Here is a 21,370-nt window from a genome sequence, read left to right on the forward strand (position 1 = left end):
CAGGAGGCGGAGTTCCTAGTTTTATAGCCTTAAGTAAAATGGAAGAAGACGTTGTAGCAGTTGTTGGGGAAGAAAGAGTATTTGGTATCTCAACTGGTTGCGATACCATGAAGGAATGGTTTTTTTTCAGATTGAACATTTATGTTTTTTTCTATGCTTCCGTTATAATGCAAACCTTTTCAAAATAATGTAAAGTTATGAATTTTATCCATCATAGTATTATTAATTTTTTTTACAGAGAGAGTGAGTCGTTTATCATTCAATGATTCATTAAGTTTTTAATACGGTACAGTCTGGTGTATCCTCACACCTAAGACTTTTGACTTCACTTCATTCAACTGATAAAACCAATCATTGTATAATATTGTGTGAATACATTCATAACAAACTTTTATTTCACAAAATTATCAGTTTGTAGGGTTTCACTCTCAAGATTTTGTGTAATATGTGTCCAAAATTGGGAAAACCCCTGTTCTGAGAGTTCCTCCGATGTCCGTTGATTTCGCGCATACCTTCCGAAAGTAGCTTATTTTGAAGAGAAGGAAAGATTACCTGCTACGAAAGATAGCTAAATTCAAACCAAGCACGCTGCCAAGGATGAAGAGCAAAAAATATTTCAATCTGATAAAAATTTGACTTGAGTAAAACAAATTTTATCTGATGCTGTATTTTTTTAAATGGACATTGGCCAAATATTGTAAATCACGGGATTGCAGTTATTTCAATCTGGAACTGTACATCATTATCAAACACTGCATTGAATGAACATTCTATGTTTAAATAAAATAATTTAAAAGCAGTGTTTTGAATATACATATTTGTATCTGAATTTACTGTCTGTCTGCCAGTATAATTCGGTTGCAATATAAAAGTAAATCACAAATCAAAAGTATTATAATTGATATAATATATATATAAAAATAAAGAAATACTTGTATCTCAACTTAATGCAAATAAAGAGTTTATGCGTGTTATTATTTCACAAGACAGTGGATCAATATCATATTTTGCTTTCAGACACCAATGAAAGCGTCATGTGCTGAGACTGCTGCATCTGCCGTTATGCCTCCATTTGGAAATGCTACTGGGAGTATCACACATGTGCTACATGTAGATCATACAAGACAAACTCCTAAAAGGCCAACAGAATCAGAAAACAACCTACCAGTAAAGCAGAAGAAAACGGATAGTGAAAGGTAAATAACACTTGAATTTAACACTATCATGAAACTATCACAAAAAACCTTTTTATGTTTAAGTTTAATGATATCTGAAATAACTATGCCATTTCAAAGAATCCACGGTCAGCGTCTTTGGTGTGATGAAGGCTAAATTAATCTTTTTCCTTTGCAGCAAGGCTACTTTACATCTGAAAAGATACAATAAAAATATAATATGATAACACAGCACTACACATATGTTTATTTTTGATTTAGAAATATTAAATAATTTGACAAAGTTATTACTAATAATATATATAAAATCGATGTAAAAAGAAGAAGATTTTGTATATAATAAATAATCAGACAGCAATCCTTCAACAATAGAGTAATAAAACATATAGATATCATCGTACGACCTTCACACTTACATATAATATAATATTGTTGTATAGACATCGATTGCATTATATGTCTCCGGTGTCAATGAAACACACGACCTTCATTTCTTTTAGAACTTTATTCATTCAAATGAAACTGAACAATAGTGTGGCAAAAAGTATATTCTTTAACCTTATATCAGTTTTTACCTAACCAACTGTTATAATTAAGTCTTTCGATTTTCATTTTAATCTTGCAAAGAAAACATGTCGAAATAGAGGAACAACGTTTGATTATTGAGAGGGAGCGATTAGCAATTGAAAAAAGACGCCTTTTTATCGAGGAAAAGAGATTCGAATCAGCAAAAAGACAGGAGATAGATAATGACGGATTACAGGAGCCAACGTCGTTTGAGGTTTTTCGTGGAGCGTTTATGTCTCTGGATTCGAATTCACGAAACTAACATTATTTGTGCCTGTGTGTCTGTCTAAAATTCAGAATATTATTTTTTGTGAAATTAAATATTAGATTTTAGAGTCAATTCATTAAGCGTTACCTTAAAATCTCTCAGCTATTAGCCTGTCTCTTAAATGACGCCCATCAATGTCTTGGATGTCATCGTTTTCGTCTTCATTTTCCTGTTCCTCGGGATCCAGAAGGTCTACTGGTAATCCCAAATCTTCACATATATTGTGTAGAATGCCAGTTGACACAATGACATCTATTGCAGTTTCAAGTTGAACTGTTAATGGTCCACCTACAGGGAAATCAAAACTATTAATTAAAACAAATGTTTATATTAATTTAATTTAAAAGACAATATGCCATAGAAATTGAAATGAAAAAAATATGAGAAAACAAGTTTTATAAATAAGAGTTGAGAAAATAAAAATAAAAGTAAAGGTGATCGACTTTCTCGCTAGAGTGGGGCGCTCATATTCGCCGTGGACACAATTTCGCCGTCAATAATTGATAATTCACCATATGATAATAGGTTTATTAGTCTAAGAGTTCGTGTCAATAAGTTTACTAGTCTAAGAGTTTGTGTTCATTAATTTAAATTATTTCCTTTATTTTAAATTGATAGAGTGTTTGAAAATTGTATACAAATTGGATATTTATAGTTTATAAATTTGTTTGATTGAATAATTTGAATAAATTTGTTTGATTGAATAATTTGAATAAATTTTCATGGTAAAATAATGGTGAAAAAGTGGTGACCATATGCCTAAAGTGGATAAAAATGTGTTTGTCCTACTATGATTTGCACCGGTCCTACCTGCTTGGTAAATATTGCACGGTCCCTTAACTCCAAGGAAAATTCAAAAAGGAAAATCAAATGGTAAATGAAAGGATCGTAAGATACAGTCACAGAATATATATGAAAAATTAAGCGACATAGACCCCAGAATAATTGGACCACTTTGAGAATTTAAACATCTGATTTGAACAAATGTAATGGAAATTGACCCTTCCTCCTTTTGTTTTTTTTTATTAAAAATCTTAGTTTCCGCAAACGACATTCACAAAATAAACTTGATGTCACTGTAACCACAGCACGTGACTGCACGTCATTGTGTAGTGCATGATTAATGTCAGCATTCACAGTCTAAATAATACGTCATCAAGTAAGATTGTGTAAGACATTATATTCTACTCACATGGCCGAACGTGGCATCCGTTGTCCGTCGTCTTCCAACTTTTACAAAAAATCCTCTCTTCTCAAACAACTTGGCTAAAGTTCTATGTTGTAATACAGTGGATACGCTTGAGATGCTTTTTTTTTATACCACAAATCTTTGCAACTCCCTTTGATATTCGAATTATTTTCTGAATTTTTCTGAATTTTAATAATGTTTTCAATTACCAATAACAAAAGTTTAATTTATGAAGCTGCATTTACATATTAAAATGGATATAAGCTAAGAAGAAGGCAAGAAATTAAAATGCGGCTCATTTTTTGCAAGTATCTATAAAACTTGCGGAATTTTGAAATTATGACTCGTCATTAGCAGTCAGTTAGGCCCAAAATTTGTCCAAAAAAGCAACAATCAAAATCGCTTAACGATATAGGAAGATGTGGTATGGGTCCAATACGACAACTCTCCATCCAAGTCACAATTTATAAAAATAAACCATTATAGATCAAGGTACGGTCTTCAATTATGACTCAATGTCAATAATTTGCCTTCAATTGAATCTGTATTAATGTGATCTAACACTCCTTAGCTAGAAATTGATAATGCATTCACTAGGCGTGTCCAGCGAGTACAAGAAAAAGATTGAAAGTGAGACCAGGGTGAATTCGAACTATTTAGTTGACTGATTAGATCTGCTAAAATCATTTAAATAAATGTTACAAATGGTTATTAACATATCTTTTTAACCTTTAACATGAAATCAAACTGATCCTGGTTTGATTCCCGTTCCGGGATGAAAATTTCAGGGAATCAATTTTCGGCGCTCCTTTGACACCATTGCAATTTGCTTTATGGTCTCGAGGAAACGATGATAGTCCGTCGGGAGGGGCTGATAAATGGCTGATCCGTGTTAAAAGAGAGCCATGTCTCTTGCACGTTGAAGATAATATTAAGATTAATATAAGTTGCAAAACTTGTTTCCCAATCCACTATAAATAAATATGTTTAAACTAAAATGGTTAATTAAATGGCGTTAAGACTGGTTTACACACCAAATGCAGGTGCTAATTCATCGAGACCATTATTTGTTAATTGTTTATTTTAGATCTTCAATTGTTGAATCGGTGAAAACTAAATCGTCAATGTATAAAACGTCTCTTTTCATCCTTCTGCCAATTTTACGTCATTCTTGGCTGCATTTTTTGTCTTATTCTTCAATTGAATGTATGGAATTGTTCATTCACTTCAAAGGGTTTGTAATTTAACCTAAATTAGGCATGTGTTTGGAATCTGATGTTCAGTAGTTGTCGTTTGTTGATATGTTTCACAAGTGTTTCTCTGATTTAGCACATCTGATATTAGATTTTTGCACTAATGTAGCAAACATAATGTATAGAATTTGATTTGATTTAGCACATCTGATATTTATATTTTTGTTCTGATTTTTTAAGCTGATGTTGAGATTTCGATTGTGACCGCTATAGTCGTACTTTGTATCCGCTAGTGAAGCGTTTAGACAATTTAACAGAATAGCAGGCGTGGGCAAAACAACAGTTCATATAAACAGAAAAAAATACTGTCGGAAATCTCTGTATGCAAGAGGTAAATCATGGGTTTTTAGTAAGTCGTTCTTATCTAATTTCCAACAGAGCTTGCGTATACATACTATAATGATTTCCTTGATAGAGGGTTACTGTTTTTGCAGACGCTATTCAACTAAGGGTTTCTAATAAAATAAAATTGAGAATGGAAATGGGGAATGTGTTAAAGAGACAGCAATCCGACCATAGAAAAAAAAACAGCAGAAGGTCACCAACAGGTCTTCAATGTAGCGAGAAATTCCCGCACCAGGAGGCGTCCTTCAACTGGCCCCTAAACAAATATATACTAGTTCAGTGATAATGAACGCCATACTAATTTCCAAATTGTACACAAGAAACTAAAATTAAAATAATACAAGACTAACAAAGGCCAGAGGCTCCTGACTTGGGACAGGCGCAAAAATGCGGCGGGGTTAAACATGTTTGTGAGATCTCAACCCTCCCCCTATACCTCTAGCCAAAGTAGAAAAGTAAACGCATAACAATACGCACATTAAAATTCAGTTCAAGAGAAGTCCGAGTCTGATGTCAGAAGATGTAACCAAAGAAAATAAACAAAATGACAATAATACATAAATAACAACAGACTACTAGCAGTTAACTGACATGCCAGCTCCAGACTTCAATTAAACTGACTGAAAGATTATGATTTCATCATATGAACATCAGGCACAACCCTTCCCGTTAGGGGCTTAGTATCATACCATCATAACATATTCTAATGGTGGATTGAAGTCATGATCCATCTGAATATTTTAAAAATGAAAACATCACTTTATAAATGTCATACGTCCTAAGCAATTTTCTAAGTAAACCTTCACCCGGAACGCTCAAACCGAATAAACGAAAGCTAAAAATGTATATGAACCTAAAAAGTTGTAGAGCTAGGAGACCTCAAAAAGACTTAGGAAATAGCAAATTACCCGGTGTCATCATCATTTGATTGATTGTTATTAAAAATCTGCGTCAAGGTGAATGAATACTGATATGTTCAACTATTGTAGCCACTGTCATGTCCTCTTTTATACGGTTTCGGTACTTATACATCCTCGGATTTCAAATGTTTGGCTTTGAGCGTTCCTGATGAAAGTAAATCCAGAAAAGCGCTTCAGACTCATTGAAATTATTAAAGGTGTTGTTTTCAATTTTTTATAAGGTTGTATCATATCAAAATGCGATTTATCATCAAAGACATAAAAAAATTATAAAAGGGTCAAAAATTGTAAAGCTTGCATTGAATTTCCGGAACTAAAGTAGTTTTTAGGTTAATACACTTCGCTGATTGAAAAACAAAAACAATTTAGCAAATCTATAGTTGTGTTCATATTGACGTTTCTTAGAGAAACACGTCTTACGATAATAGATAGCCAAGTTATATGATCTGTCATTTGCAAATACACAAGTTAGTACTTATAAAACAAACTGAACCCCAAAAGGCTCTTCATACACTAAAGAATTCTTTTTTAAACATTTATTGAAAACTTAATGTGTACTTTCACTATAGAAAACATATGGTTTATAAGAACATGCTTTAACAATAATACATATATTGAATATTGAATATGCACTTTATGTTTAAAATATTCCGTATATACATGTATTACATTATATGACAAGTTAAATTAAGATAAAGCCGACTTTACTGAAACTTCGTAATTGTATATATGATATCATGATAAAGTCCGAGATCTTCCGGAGAACAACCTTTATTTGTCAATGTCAATGCATTGTTTTTTAATATGTATACGATCTAGAATAATCATGTGACGAAATGTCATCTTTATTTTTCATTACGTTCTTACAACACATAGCTATGGAAATAAACACTTTCGAGCACTGCTTCCTAAATCTTGAGTTCAAAAAGCTGTAAATAATAGGATTAATTGCATTGTTAATAAAATAGAATCTTGAAAATAGTTTGACAATCATTTCCTCGATCGGTGATAAATCCTCATAAAAATTAGTGACCACACTCCTTGTGATCATTATGATTAGTCCTGGTAAGTACGTTACAACAAACGCTACCGTGACGGTGAAAAATATAATAGTTGTCCTACTCAGTTTGATTGTCTTCGGTTGCGATAGGACTTTCGGGGAACTTGGAGGAGACTTTTCAGTATCAGGGCAAATATCATCTGTTATCTTTTTTGGTGATTTTGGCGACATTGGCGTCTTGTCCTTACTTTCACTACTTATACTTCTTGCGAACATAGTGTTTCTAGTGCGTGCAATTTTGACCGCATTTTTTATTCTGGTTGACCCATAAACCGTTCCTACCCCGCAGTCACGACGTTGTCGAATTTCAATCCAAATTTTAATGTAAAATCCTGCCAACAATGAGAAAGTTATCACGAATACCACAGTAAGCATATTATAATATACTTTCGGAAATACCGTTCCTCGGTACTTTTCGTCTATTGAGCAGTCATAACCAAATGTACCATTTATTGGCGTTGGTTGTTTTGTTACCCCAAATAAAAACAATGCAGGCGATGCAAGAATAAAAGCAGCTATACAAGCAACCATACACATTGTTTTAATCTTTGATGTCATCAAAACCCGTAATGGTCTGCAAATTTTAAAGTATCTGTCAAACGCAATTTCGATAAGAATTATCGCTGATCCATAAATGATGGCGGCCTCTGTGTACTTTACTAATTTACAGCCAATTTTATCATTGAAAGTATAGGAATGAATAAGGTCATAAACACCAGCAGGCATTGATATGAGACATCCCAGTAAATCAAAGATGGCCATAGCACTGATGAAAAAGTTGGCCGATCTTCGCTTAAATCCCCAGTTATACACATATATCACCATGATATTTCCAAACGTTCCTATTACCATGATCAAAGCGACGAAAATTATAACTGGAATGTATAGAAATGCCTTCTCGTTATTGAGACATTCTAAACATTTCTGTGTATGGTCCGAAAACGATCCATTATCCCTAGAAACGTTAAATGTGCAGCAATTTAATACCTTGATTGTATGCATGTTGAAATCTGAAAAATAAATAATTTTGAATGTCAAGCTCTTTATATTGGAAGCGAATCGTGACAACGTAATATAAAATCAATTACTTAAATTGGTATCATTTACAAAGAATGATATAAAATATTGTAATAATTCACTAATGGACGTATGGTTTTCAGGTGAAATGAATATCAAACGGATTGAGAGCTTGTTTAAATCATTCGTAAAATTAAATAGATTGGCTATGATATATGACAGTGACACTCTAGTAATTGTTGCGTCCGAAACGCTTTTCTTGATTAACCTTCACCAGGAAATCGTAAGCCCGCCACGATCAAAGCCCCGGATGAAACTACATTAAATAATATTTATAGTTGATGTACTCTTCAATAAAACTGCGCAGTTTTGAAAAAAAATGTTTTAGATAGAATCTAGAAGACTTAGTGTAAGGCGTAAGTTTTATGTTCAATTTTTATGAAGAAAAAGTTAGAAAACTGAAGAGGTAATAAGAAAGGCTTTAAGTTATATCAATGTTTTAATGGTGATTGTTATATAGTATTCCACATCTTTGGTAATGAGTTTCAAAATGTAGTTGATTATTTCATAAAACAGTTGCTAAATTTTACGTCAGTTTGGTATCTTGTAATAATGTGTCTCATTGGTAATCATACGACATCTTTTTATATTGTTTTGAGCCTGTGATGCTGAACGGTTAGTATCAACTAAAGAGATAACAAGCGAAACAGAAAATCATTTAAAAAAAAAACAACAGTCAAGGTATTTCTATGTAAAATGTATTATAGTAAAAGTTGTGATACCTACCTTTAAGAGTCCGAGCCCTTTACCAGGATCTTTATTATTGTAGTATTTTTTGAAACATTGATACTATAATATCAATTATAACAGTCATCTTAAGCTACTTAATGTAAACAAGTATTTCCTTTCCGGTTTAAGGATACATGGGATACATGTAGATCTGACCACAGCAGTATATACATAACTGATATACATACTTAGTATACATATACTTATACGTTAAGAAGTCATTGGTGTCAAATTGGTTAACTGTGGTTTCTCTCATTTTGACCTAGAATTTAAGAATGTTAAGTAGTTCCCACTGTGTTAAGAGTAGTATGTGTATTGTCATGTCTTACTGTATCCAAATAACCTGTATGTACCCATTGCCATTATTTCATACATGGGAATGAATGTTATATTTTGTATTAAAAAGGGTAAACTCTGTCACGAAGCTGAGTGTATGTGAACTGAAATGAGTAAGAAATAAATACAAAATAACAAAAATTGCTTTAAAGACAATGCATACAGTCTTTACTTTATTTACTTCTATCTCGAGGCTCTCTACTTTAGCCTAAAAGAGTTCGACCTTTAAAAAATCGCATATATATTGACAATTCTAAGGGCATAAAATATTCGTTTTTTGAAACAAAACAAAGGCAAAAAGTGGCAGTTTATTAGTTAATGATAGGAATACACCGCTTCTTACTGAACAGACACTGAAAAGTTAATGATAGGAATACACCGCTTCTTACTGAAAAGTTAATGATAGGAATACACCGCTTCTTACTGAACAGACACTGAAAAGTTAATGATAGGAATACACCGCTTCTTACTGAAAAGTTAATGATAGGAATACACCGCTTCTTACTGAAAAGTTAATGATAGAAATACACCGCTTCTAACTTACTGAACAAACAGTAAAAAGTAAAATAAAAAAATACCGAATTCCGAGGAAAATTCAAAACGAAAAGTCCCTAATCAAATGGCAAAAACGAAAGCTCAAATACATCAAACGAATGGATACACCTGTCATATTCCTGACTTGGTACAAGCTTTTTCTGATGTTGAATATGGTGCATTTAACCTGGTTTTATAGTTGGCTAAACCTCTCGCTTGTATGTCAGTCGCATAAAATTCCTTTTTATTGTCAACGATATGAGAAAAAAATAAACAGACATGTTAGGTAAAAATGTCAAAAATAGGGGTACAGCAGTCAACGTTCTGTTTTTATTTTAATCATTAATAAACAAACAAATATGTAAAAAATAATCACAAAAAGGCATATAGACAAAACACACAAGTAAAAACGAAAAGTTCTTTGACATACCCCTTGTTCATTAACTTTCAACTCAGACACTGGTGACCCTTTTACAAAATATGAGTAGCTGCTGCAAGCTCCTGAGCACGAACAAGTTTTTAAATATATCTCATATATGTAGGTGGAGTTGATATATATTGCTACTTAGGTGTGGGAAAGTGACTAGAATTAAAATCGTCTCGTTTGTCATAGATTCTGGAACTGAGATGACTTTGTATGTCAAATTCGAAGTAAGTCTAAAAATGAGGCAGAAGAAGCTGTGTCTGTTGTTTCTTTAATTTCTAGTTATGAGGGATATGTTTAGGGAATCCAATCAGAAAAGTCTGGATTGTTAATGAAAAAACATCATCAATATATCTGAATGCAATATTAAATGATCTGGCTTCTTGGATCTTCTTGTGTTTAACAAGTGTATGAAGGAGCCCCGACGCATATGAAAATAAGAACGGGTCGACAAGAAGAGATGCACAGTATGTTCCCGCAGGCATGCCGATAGTTTGTTGAAAAATTCTACCTCCAAATTCAACAAATAAATTGTTAATTATAAACTTAGCATACTAATCACTAGTTCCTTTGTGTAGCATAAACAGTAAAATCATAAAAATACTGAAAATTCAAAACGGTAAGTCCCAAATAAAATAGCATGTTTTACTCCTTTGTTCGCTATTAACATAATACGCCCTATGCTACCCCAAAGTAATAAATTTATGGCGTATGCTACCATTTTTATGTAACTGACTTAAGTCTCCAACAATACCATTCAGAATGGGGGAGGAAATTTGTAATCAGGAATCCCTATACATAGACGCTTGCAGTTTCTAACATGTTATTTTTTTAAATGAGTTAGATTTTATCTGGGAGTTATTATTTAACCTTATTACTATGATTTTTTAAATATACTTACATCAAAGAAATTGTTGATTAGTGAAAACTGCCAAAATATTAAAATGATTTCTCAATATTGACACATTATCCACGCTTTTTAGTTTAACTGGCCCAAAGGTCCCAGTAAAACTTTCTCAATACGAGACGAATTCCTCGACTGCATTACATGTTGTCTACTCATTCCGTAATAATGATTCCCTTTCAAATTTTAAGCTCTTTTATACGGAAGCCGATAAGGGCCATTCAAAAAAAAAATTATGTCGTAATTAGCATGTCGTAATTTCGACATAACATGTCGTTATTACGACATCGCTATGTCGTAATTTCGACATAACATGTCGTTATTTCGACATAACATGTCATAATAACGACATCAGTATGTCGTTTTAACGACATAGCTATGTCGTAATAACGACATCACTATGTCGTTTTAACGACATAGCTATGTCGTAATAACGACATCGCTATGTATATAAAAGAATATGTATTATGATTGCCAAGAGACTAAATGACACAGAAATTAACAACTATATGTTATCATAATGCCCCCAATAATTAAAAAAGCCCCCGCATAGTCAGCTACAAAAGAGGGACGAAAGATACCAGAGGGAGAGGCCCCGAAATGCTGTGTGGCAGACAGTGTTAACATTATTTAATTATTAGCTCCCTTGGTAAAACTCCAAATTTCATATTTAAAGTATTTCATTGTTGATTAATTTACATGATGCTTTATAAGTATATATTTGTTAATTGCATAGCTATTGCTATTTGAATTCATTGGTTAAAGATATTTATTCATATTGTAAAGTTTAATATTTGTATCGTTGCAAAATCTTTGGTCACCTTCTTTGGTTACCTTCTGTAAGAAAAATTTATATAATTTATAGATACTGATTACGTCCTGAAAGATACCGACCGTAGAAGGGATGCAGAGTCAGTCAAGGTCATATAAACCTTCTACTTGTTCGAGCAAATTTATGTGGAATTATATGAGGACTGACAATACAGTCCTACCTATAAACAAGCGCTAACTACATGTCTTTGTGTAATAAGGGTGAATTGAAATATTGATTGCTCTCTTTCTACTTTCAAACGTTGGACACGATGTTCCTACAACCTCTAGGATTTAAAACAGAATCTTCGAAATTTCATCCGCAAAACAAAATAAAAATGTTAGAAAACACGAACCAATATTAAAACAAATTCAATATATGTTTCAAATTATGTTTTTACAGCTCTTGATCATATACTAAGTAATATCTAGGATATTTGATGATTATATTAGCCAAGTTATGTGAAAAAAAAAAACAGATGTCCAACGTTACATTTATGAAAAACTGTTTTAAATCTTATGTATAGTGATCCTATTTCTTATTCTCTGATCTTCTTGATACTTGGCAGGAACAACGACAGGTGTCGGTTCTTTGTGGCGTTAAAGCCGTTATTTTTGCCAAATTTTATTTGACTCGGTGGCTTCATATTAAGCGGGAATAAGAAAAATGTCCAACGACGTTTTTCGTCATCTCAACGACTGAAGGTGAATTTTGTAAGTAGCAGAAAATGAATAAAAAGAGTAAGACAATAATAATATCTAACAAAAGTACAAATATTTGCCTCATTGTTCGTGAGTTTAAATATTGCTGATTCAATAAAATCTTCTCTACACAGTCGTTTTTCAAACGGTAGCCATTTTGTCCAAGTTGATATTTCATTTTTCAAAGCAGTTAACGCGTATTTTTTATAATTAATCAAAACAAAAGTTAGATACACGAAGAGTAAAAAATGCCAAGATTCTTTTCTTATTAAGTTATGAAATTTGGAAAAACAGGTTGATGATTGCTGCCGAAAAAAAAAAAGAATAGCGCATGTTGCTATAGACTCCACCCGGGGACATAGGTTCGACACAGCTTAAATTTTGCAATATTTATTAATCGTTTATAGCTTTTAACGATTTATTTAAAAGAATGGTGAAATGGGGAAAAATATCTCATTACATGAACTTCGTCCAACTATTGCAAAGACAAATTTTAGACACCAAGACAGTCCTCTAAATGTAAAATTCGAATTGAAATTTATATTGTGGAAGTACTCCATAGATCATTTAAAGTCGTCACTTCAGTAAGGTGCAATCACCAATATTAAAAGACTTATACCAGTTCATGGAGTGTTTTACTTCGCGATTTGTCCTGCTATTCATGTTATAACTGTCGTGATGAAATAAATTCCTGTACTAGCGAAGTCGGAACTTTTCGTCAATATAAACTTGTGCATGAAATGGAGGTACTAGTAATTGAAAGACAAATCCCAAACAGCGACGAAAACCGTTTCATCGAATTTTAAAAACCCGGGATTATTTAAGCCGTTTTCGCGGACGATCCAGGAGTAGATTACTATATTTCAAAATGTATATCAGAAATTAAACACTATAGATGACTTGCGGAAATAATTCTTAAGCGTAGGTTCAAGTAATTGAAGGGGTGTATTTCGACAACTTATGTACCAGGGAAAATACAATTCTATTCAAATTTAACCAAGGGTAAAAATGTTCGATTTACTTGCAGAGTGTCAGATATATTTGTATTGGGGTTGAGTTAAGATATAGAAATTTTACAATGACAGATGATATGCACCTTGAAAGTTAAACATCATATGATAATAGTTTCGTACATCTAAAAAAATATTTTTTTTTTTTTGGAAAACTGTACCACATCTTCCTATATCTACTTCCGTCCCATCTTTCTTTCCCACATTACTTGCGACAGTAATGCATTTTTAGTTGAAATAACTTAAAGGGTAAACATTATTAAATAGATTTCCACAACTTGAGGTAATTTATGATAAAATGACATCACAAAACGAACAGAACCAGAATCAGAAATTTTAAAAATTTTGTAATATAATGAATAAATCAACCAACATATAAAAAAACGAATAAAACTTGCAAAAATTAATCAAAAACCCTCTTCGACGCCGCTTTTATGTGTGACGTCGTGTTTTAGGAACATCGTGCCCATCGTTTGACAGTAAATACAGAGCAATCGATACGTCCATTTACCCTCATAACAACAACCAATAGAGTTGTGCGCTTCTTCAATATAAGGTAAAAAAAAAGCTTTGCTTGCCTTGAGAGGATTTCAGGTCGATCCTCATACTCCCCGGTCGGTTATTTATTACTTTCAAGCAGGATCTATAAAATATATAAGTTTCTCACAGAAGGTAACCATAGAAGGTGACCAAAGATTTTGCGACGATACAAATATTAAACTTTACAATATAAATAAATATCATTAATCAATGAATTCAAATAGCAAAATCTATGCAATTAACAGATATATACTTATTCAGCTTCATGTAAATTATTAAACAATGAAATACATTAAATATGAAATTTGGAGTTTTACCAAGGGAGCTAATTATTAATTAATAACACCGTCTGCCACACAGCATTTCGGTGGCTCTCCCTCTGGTATCTTTCGTCCCTCTTTTATAGCTGATTATGCGGGGGCTTTTCTAGTTATTGGGGCATTATGATATGACCTATAGTTGTTAATTTCTGTGTCATTTAGTGTCTTGGCAATCATAATACATATTCTTTAATATATATAGTGATGTCGTTATTACGACATGTTATGTCGAAATTACGACATAGCGATGTCGTTATAACGACATATTATGTATGTATGTCGAAATTACGACATGCAATGTCGTTATAACGACATATTATGTCGAAATTACGACATAGCGATGTCGTTATAACGACATGTTATGTCGAAATTACGACATGCTATGTCGTATTTACGACATAAAATTTTTTTTTTTGAATGGCCCTTATCGGCTTCCGTTATCGGCTTCCGTACTTTAACCTGTCTATTTGCATACTTATCTGTGGTGACGTTTTGAATTTCAAAGAGCGTAATCTATGTATTACTGGTGATTTTTTAGTGAAGGATTTTCGTACAAAAAAAATACCTGAAACCATTACTAAATTGTTCCTTAGATACAAAGCTTTGGTTTGGAAGTTAAGTTGTACCTTAAGAAAACTAATTCTAAAAGGAATAGCACATCCTTAATTATCTTTACGGTCATGTTGTTTAGATACAATTTGGGTACACTTATCAAAATTTAGATTGTTCTCAAAGGTAACAAATTCAACACTGTAATAGATCTTTGAATATTTTTTTATTGGTATAAATATAGATTTTGTTTTCAGTTAATTTAATAATTTCAACAGTAGTATACCGGTGTTCAAAAATGTTAAAACAATAAATATTATAGTTGTACACATAAGAACATTCGCGGTACTAAAATCTGTCGATACCGTATTTTGGCATTGAAGCAAGGTCACGTTTTTTTTTTCTGTGGGTGTTAATTCGGCTTATGAGTATGAATGATCCTTTGGTATTGCTGTCGCCTCTTTAATTTTCAAAGATTTTTTAGAGTACATACAATCTAACTCTCATCTTGTAATAGTATTAAAACATTTGACTTTTCTACTCTTTACACAAGTATTCCACATTCCAAACTAGAAGACAAATTGAAAGAGTTGGTATTACTTTGCTTCATAAAAAAGAATGGCCAACGTAGATACAAGTATCTTGTCTTAGGGAGGGATACATCCTACTTTGTAAAGGATCACTCTGAATCAAACAAAAATTTCTCTGAAACTGACATTATCAAGATGCTTGATTTCTTGATTGACAACATATTTGTTTCGTTCGGAGGACGTGTTTTTCAACAGACTGTCGGCATTCCAATGGGAACAAATTGTGCCCCTCTTCTTGTCGACTTGTTTCTTTATTATTATGAGGCTGACTTCATGCAGAAACTTTTTATGGAGAAAGATAAGAAGTTAGCGATATCATTTAACTCTACTTTCCGCTATATAAATGATGTTCTTTCACTAAATAATTGTGACTATGTGGAACGCATCTATCCCATCGAACTAGAGATCAAGGATACTACAGATACAGTTAAGACGGCCTCATATCTTGACTTACATCTAAAATTTGACAATGAGGGTCGGTTGAAAACAAAACTTTACGACAAAAGAGATGATTTCAGCTTTCCAATTGTGAACTTTCTATTTATAAGTAGCAACATTCCAGCAGCACCTGCATACGGGGTATATATTTCACAATTGATACGATATTCCCATACTTGCATTTCCTATCATGATTTTCTTGATAGAAGGTTGCTGCTCACAAGGAAGCTATCAAACCAAGAGTTCCAAATGTTGAAGTTGAAATCATCCCTTCGTAAATTTTACGGACGTGATCACGAGTTTTGACCGTTACAAAATAACCGTTTCACAAATGATATCGGATATGTTCCTTACGTCGTAACTACAATCCCTTCCCTTTCATGAATGTGACCTACCGAATTAATAGACTATTTACCGGATTTGTTATCACGTGCTGACATGAATTATCATTGATATGGTTATGTTTATATTTTTGAAATACTAAGGCTTTTTTACCTCAGACATAGATTACTTTAGCTGGATTTGGCAAAGCTTTTTGGAATTTTGGTCCTCAATGCTCTCGAACTTCGTACTTTATATTGGCCTTTTTAACTTGTTTGTATTCGAGCGTCACTGATGAGTCATTTCTAGACGAAACGCGCGTCTGGCGGATATACAAAATTTAGTCCTGGTATCTATGATGAGTTTGTTTATAAGCAACACGACGGGTGCCACATGTGGAGCAGGATCTGCTTACCCTTCCGGAGCACCTGAGATCACCCCTAGTTTTTGGTTGGGTTCAGGTTGCTCATTCTTTAGTTTTCTACGTTGTGTCATGTATACTGTTGTTTGTCTGTTTATTTTTTTCATTTTTAGCCAAGGCATTGTCAGATTATTTTCGATTTATGAGTTTGACTGTCTCTTTGGTATCTTTCGTCCCTCTTTTACACTAAATTTATTGGATTTTAGATGTGTACTGATTGATTGTTTTAATCTTAGATACATGATTTTTTTTTTAATTAGTTGTGATTGGTTTTGAACTAGCTGCCAGTAAATGCGATTACACTCAGATGTGTACTTTATGTCTTTTTGTTGTAAGGGATGTATAAATCCTTCACGTCCGGTCTGCGTTTTTGTTCGAGGTTTTTTATTTGCTTTGTATCAATCTGATGAGTGAGCCCTTTTCAACTGATTGTTAGAGTTTGTTCTTATGATATTCTGTTACACCACAGTCACAGATAAGGGACGGGTTGGTACCTTTAATAAAATTGAGAAAGGAAATGGGGAATGTGTCAAAGCGACAACAACCCGACCATAGAGCAGACAGCAGCCGAAGGCCACCAATGGGTCTTCAATGTAGCGGGAAACTCCAGCATCCGTAGGTGTCCTTCAGCTGGCCCCTTACAAAATGTATACTAGTACAGTGATAATGGACGTCATACTAAACTCCGAATTATATACAAGAAACTAAAATTAAAAATCATACAAGACTACCAAAGGCCAGAGACTCCTGACAACATTGTGCGGGGTTACATATTTTATGAGATCTCAACCCTCCCCCTATACCTCTAGCTAGCCAATGTAGAAAAGTAACCGCATAACAATACGCACATTCACATTCAGTTCAAGAGAAGTCCGAGTCCGATGTCAGAATATGTAACAAAAGAAAATAAATTAACAGGAACAACACCCCACAGTCTGTATGTGCCCGTCCAATGTCATGATCCTGAGGTTCAGTAGTTGTCGTTGATTCATGTGTTTCATATTTGTGTTTCGTAAATTGTAAGGCCGTTAGTTTTCTCAGTTTAATTGTTTAATAGTTTTCCTGTCGGGGCCTTTTAAAGCAGAAAATACGGTTTGGGTTTTTTTTTCATTGTTAAAGGTCGTATGGTCGTATGGTCGTCTATAATTCTACAGTATTTCTCATCAAATATATATTCATGTTCATTTTTTACGTGGTCTTTTTTGAAAATTTATCTTTTTTACTATTATTTTCTTAATAAGTTCGTTTTCTTTGTTTGTCTATTAATTTCCACCATAACATTTAACAGATTAGAAATATCAAGCGTTCAGAGCTCAGACGTTTGTATAGGATTGATTTTGAATTTTGAGGGGATGCAAATAACATATGATTCCAGTAGATATTTCACTCTATTTCAGTTTTTGTCCAGAGCTGTCAAAAAGAAAGCCATTATGAAATGGGAACGAGGCTTTGTCACAACCACATGAACACCCACGCTGTACCTCACTTTATGAATAAAGTTGGCAGTATACGTAATGCCAGATGTGGATGTTTTGCCAAGTTTGGGTGTTACTGTACATGTATAAACATCCACAGTATTTCCCATTTAATGTCACGTCGATCCTTTAGTACGTAAAACAATAATTAAAAACACGTTAAAGTTGAAAATGGTTTAGATTGGTCACCCCACTGGTTGCTTTATTTACAGTTAATGAAGTTTTTCATGAACACAGAACCCGTCCAAGGGTACCTTTATCCGATGATGGTGATACATTAACTGGACCCCTGCTGTTGTTTCAATCTTATCTACACAAACTGTGTCGAAGTATCAATCAGCGGGTGGCCAGTTAAGGTGATATACAGTAGTATGATTGCTAATTAGACAATTCTCCACCTAAACTAAATGACATTGAAGTTAACACGTATCTGTCAACGTTACTAATATCATGTTTTTTTAACTTCTCGGTACCAAACATAGTACCTTCTTTTTTTTTTAAATGTATATCATCTTTTTTTAATCTATTCGTTTTGTTATTTATCGAAATTTATTTATGTCATAAAATGAATCAAGCATAGCAAGATCAGACTTTTGTAAAGGACTGCAATTGAAACTTGCAATTTGAGAAAGACATATTTTAAAAAATTATTAAGAAAGTTTTTAGAATTGTATAAAACGATATGTGATTCATGTCATATTTTCCGTATATTTTACACCCTACTTCAATGTTTTCTTTACAGAGCTGTCGGAAAGGAAGCCATTAGGAATTGAGAACGAGGCTTTGTCAAAACCACATGAACACCCACGCTTTACTTCAGTTCATCAATAAAGTTGGCAGTAATACCAAGTTAGGGTGTTTAAGATTGCAGTTATGCCAAGTTTGAGTGTTATAAACATCCATCATATTTCCTCTTAAATGTCATGTCGATCCTATTGTAAGTGAACAGTTAAACTGACATATAAGTTGTAAATAACATGAAATGATTTAACTCTTTTTTTCAATATGATTTTGACAAATTCAGTCGGTTTTCTCATTTGAAACGTTTCAAATAAAGACAACAGTACAGGCGCGGATCCAGAGGGGGGGGGGGGTCTGGGGGGTTGGAACCCCCCTTTTTTTGGACGATCAATGCATTTGAATGGGGACATGTAATTGGAACCCCCCCCCCTTTGTCCTGGGTTAGGACCCCCCTTTTTAAAATGGCTGGATACGCCCCTGCAGTAGTATACTGCTCTTCGAAATTCATAAATCGATTGAGAAAAAACAAATCCGGGTTACAAACTAAAACTGAGTGTAACGCATCAAATATAAGAGAACTACGACACAATAGAAACACAACATTAAAATGTAACACACACACAAACGAACTATAATATATCAAGGGCCATTTTCCGGACTTGGTACAGGACATTTTAAGAAAAACCCATTGATCATTTCGGGGCCTTTTTGGTTTGCTTAGTTGTATGGATTTAATTTACTCATTATTGGAAGCTGTATTGTAAACTTTAAATGCTGAATTCTGCCTGATTTTGATTTCTGATTCAGAGTTGTAAAATTGGCAATCATACCAGATCTTCTATTTTTATACCTTTGACTTCTTTCTGTGTATTGCTACATGAAAACATACTGGTATGAACCTTCACAATTGGCTCCACAGAGGGAAAGCAGACATTCGGTTGTGTTTCTGTGTCATTTGGGTCAGTGTCTTTTGTATATATTGTGCTTTTTCATTGGACATTTGAGCTTTTTAAATATGGACATTCGCAGTTTTTGTATAGGACATTTTTGCTTTTAAAATATTTTCTATATAGTTAAAAGTTATATAGTCAGCATATAGCACATAGGTCAGTTTTCATTAAATATCTGAACCCAAAAGAATAAACATTTTTTTGTAATCTATCCTGACTGGTCTTTCGACCTCATTTCAATTACAATGCTATAAAAAAAAAGATGTGGTATGATTGCCAATGAATCGACTCTCCACAAGAGACTCAAAAATTATCATTTATAGGTAACTGTACGGCCTTCAATAATGAGCAAAGCCAATACCGCATAGTCAGGTATAAAAGGCCCCGAAATGTAAAACAATTCAAACGAGAAAACTAACGGCCTTATTTAAGTTTTAAAAAATGAACGAAAAACAAATATGTAACAAACAAACAAACGTTAACCACTGAATTACAGGCTCCTGGCTTGGGACAGGCACGTACATAGATAATGTGGCGGGGTTAAACATGATAGCAGGATTCCAACCCTCCCCTAACCTAGGACAGTGGTATAGCAGTACAACATAAGAACAAACTATAAAAATCAGTTGAAAAAGGCTTAACTCATCAGATGGACAAAAATACATTTGGACGTGGCCAAGTACTTGTACATCCCAACAACAAAAAGACACAAGGAACAAATCTGAGAGTACCCGCAGTTAAGTGACAGCTAGTTCATAGCCACTAACAACTAATAAAAAAATCATGCATCTAAGACTAAATTATCAATCAAACTTCAAAACCAAATCTTTATATTTATGGAAAAATTTAGTAAAAGTTTCAATTAATTTATGGAAAGATATCCCTGGTTTAATAATTTAACAGTAATACATAGATTACGTTCGTTAAAATCAAAAACGTCACAACAGACACGGGCATAGCGAACGAGCTTTGAAATATTAACACCATAAGATGGTGCCAAAGGAACACCACCATCTATAAATCGTCTCTTTTTTCGTCAATTTTAGTGTGGAGTTTCCCGTTTAAAACCGGAATATCAAAATCTAGGAAAGGACAGTTATTACCGTTTAAATTTGATTTATTTAAAGTAAGTCCCTTATAGTAAATTTCAGCAGTATATTGAGAAAATTCTTGATTATTTAACAAAAAAATATCATCAAGATAACGTAAGTGTTGGTGAATTTTGACTGGTCTTTATTGAGTTTAGTCATAAACTCGTACCAGTACAAAAACAAGTCTGTTATTAAAGGGGCGTGATTAGTGCCCATAGGGATACCGACAACCTGTCGATAAACTTTGTTGCCGAAACGTACATAAATATTATCAAGGAGAAAATTAACAGCTTCAATCATCTCATCACACCTCCAGTAAGTATCTAGCATTTTTTTTTTATAAGATAGTGTGGAAATGTAGTGTAGAGAGTAAAAAAATCAAAACTTTCAACAGAATCAAAAGGACCATTATTCCACTATGTTCATATATTTTATTACAATGAGTCTTTATTTCTCAATTCTTGACTCAGATGCCTGTTCATCAATATAACGAAATTTAATGTAATTATCCGACTGTTGTTCAATGATAAAAATCCATCGTGACATATACATTTTTCCTGTACCTGTATCTATAACTTTATACTATAATGACTGTGTCAATGTGAATTAGCACATACAAGTTGAATTTATT

General features: G+C 33.2%; 1 protein-coding gene and 1 long non-coding RNA gene across 2 annotated transcripts; one reads left to right on the top strand and one right to left on the bottom strand.

Annotated features, from left to right (window-relative positions):
* Nucleotides 1-6,241: 6,241 nt before the first annotated feature.
* LOC143062911 (orexin receptor type 2-like) lies at nt 6,242-8,728 on the bottom strand. The gene is made up of 2 exons (XM_076234736.1): nt 8,581-8,728; nt 6,242-7,787 (listed from the first exon to the last, which is right to left on the bottom strand). The coding sequence occupies exon 2, from the start codon at nt 7,777-7,779 to the stop codon at nt 6,517-6,519; it is 1,263 nt and encodes a 420-aa protein (XP_076090851.1). The 5' UTR covers nt 7,780-7,787; nt 8,581-8,728; the 3' UTR covers nt 6,242-6,516.
* Nucleotides 8,729-18,062: 9,334 nt separating this feature from the next.
* LOC143062919 (uncharacterized) lies at nt 18,063-18,807 on the top strand. The gene is made up of 2 exons (XR_012974888.1): nt 18,063-18,313; nt 18,700-18,807. It is a non-coding gene; the product is annotated as an uncharacterized LOC143062919 (long non-coding RNA).
* The last annotated feature ends 2,563 nt before the right edge of the window (nt 18,808-21,370 follow it).

Source organism: Mytilus galloprovincialis, chromosome 1 (assembly GCF_965363235.1).
Source record: "Mytilus galloprovincialis chromosome 1, xbMytGall1.hap1.1, whole genome shotgun sequence".
NCBI lineage: Eukaryota > Metazoa > Mollusca > Bivalvia > Mytilida > Mytilidae > Mytilus > Mytilus galloprovincialis.

What these genes read in the sequence shown, in the direction of transcription:
- LOC143062911 (XM_076234736.1), bottom strand. Translation starts at nt 7,779, where the DNA reads ATGCATACAATCAAGGTATTAAATTGCTGCACATTTAACGTTTCTAGG.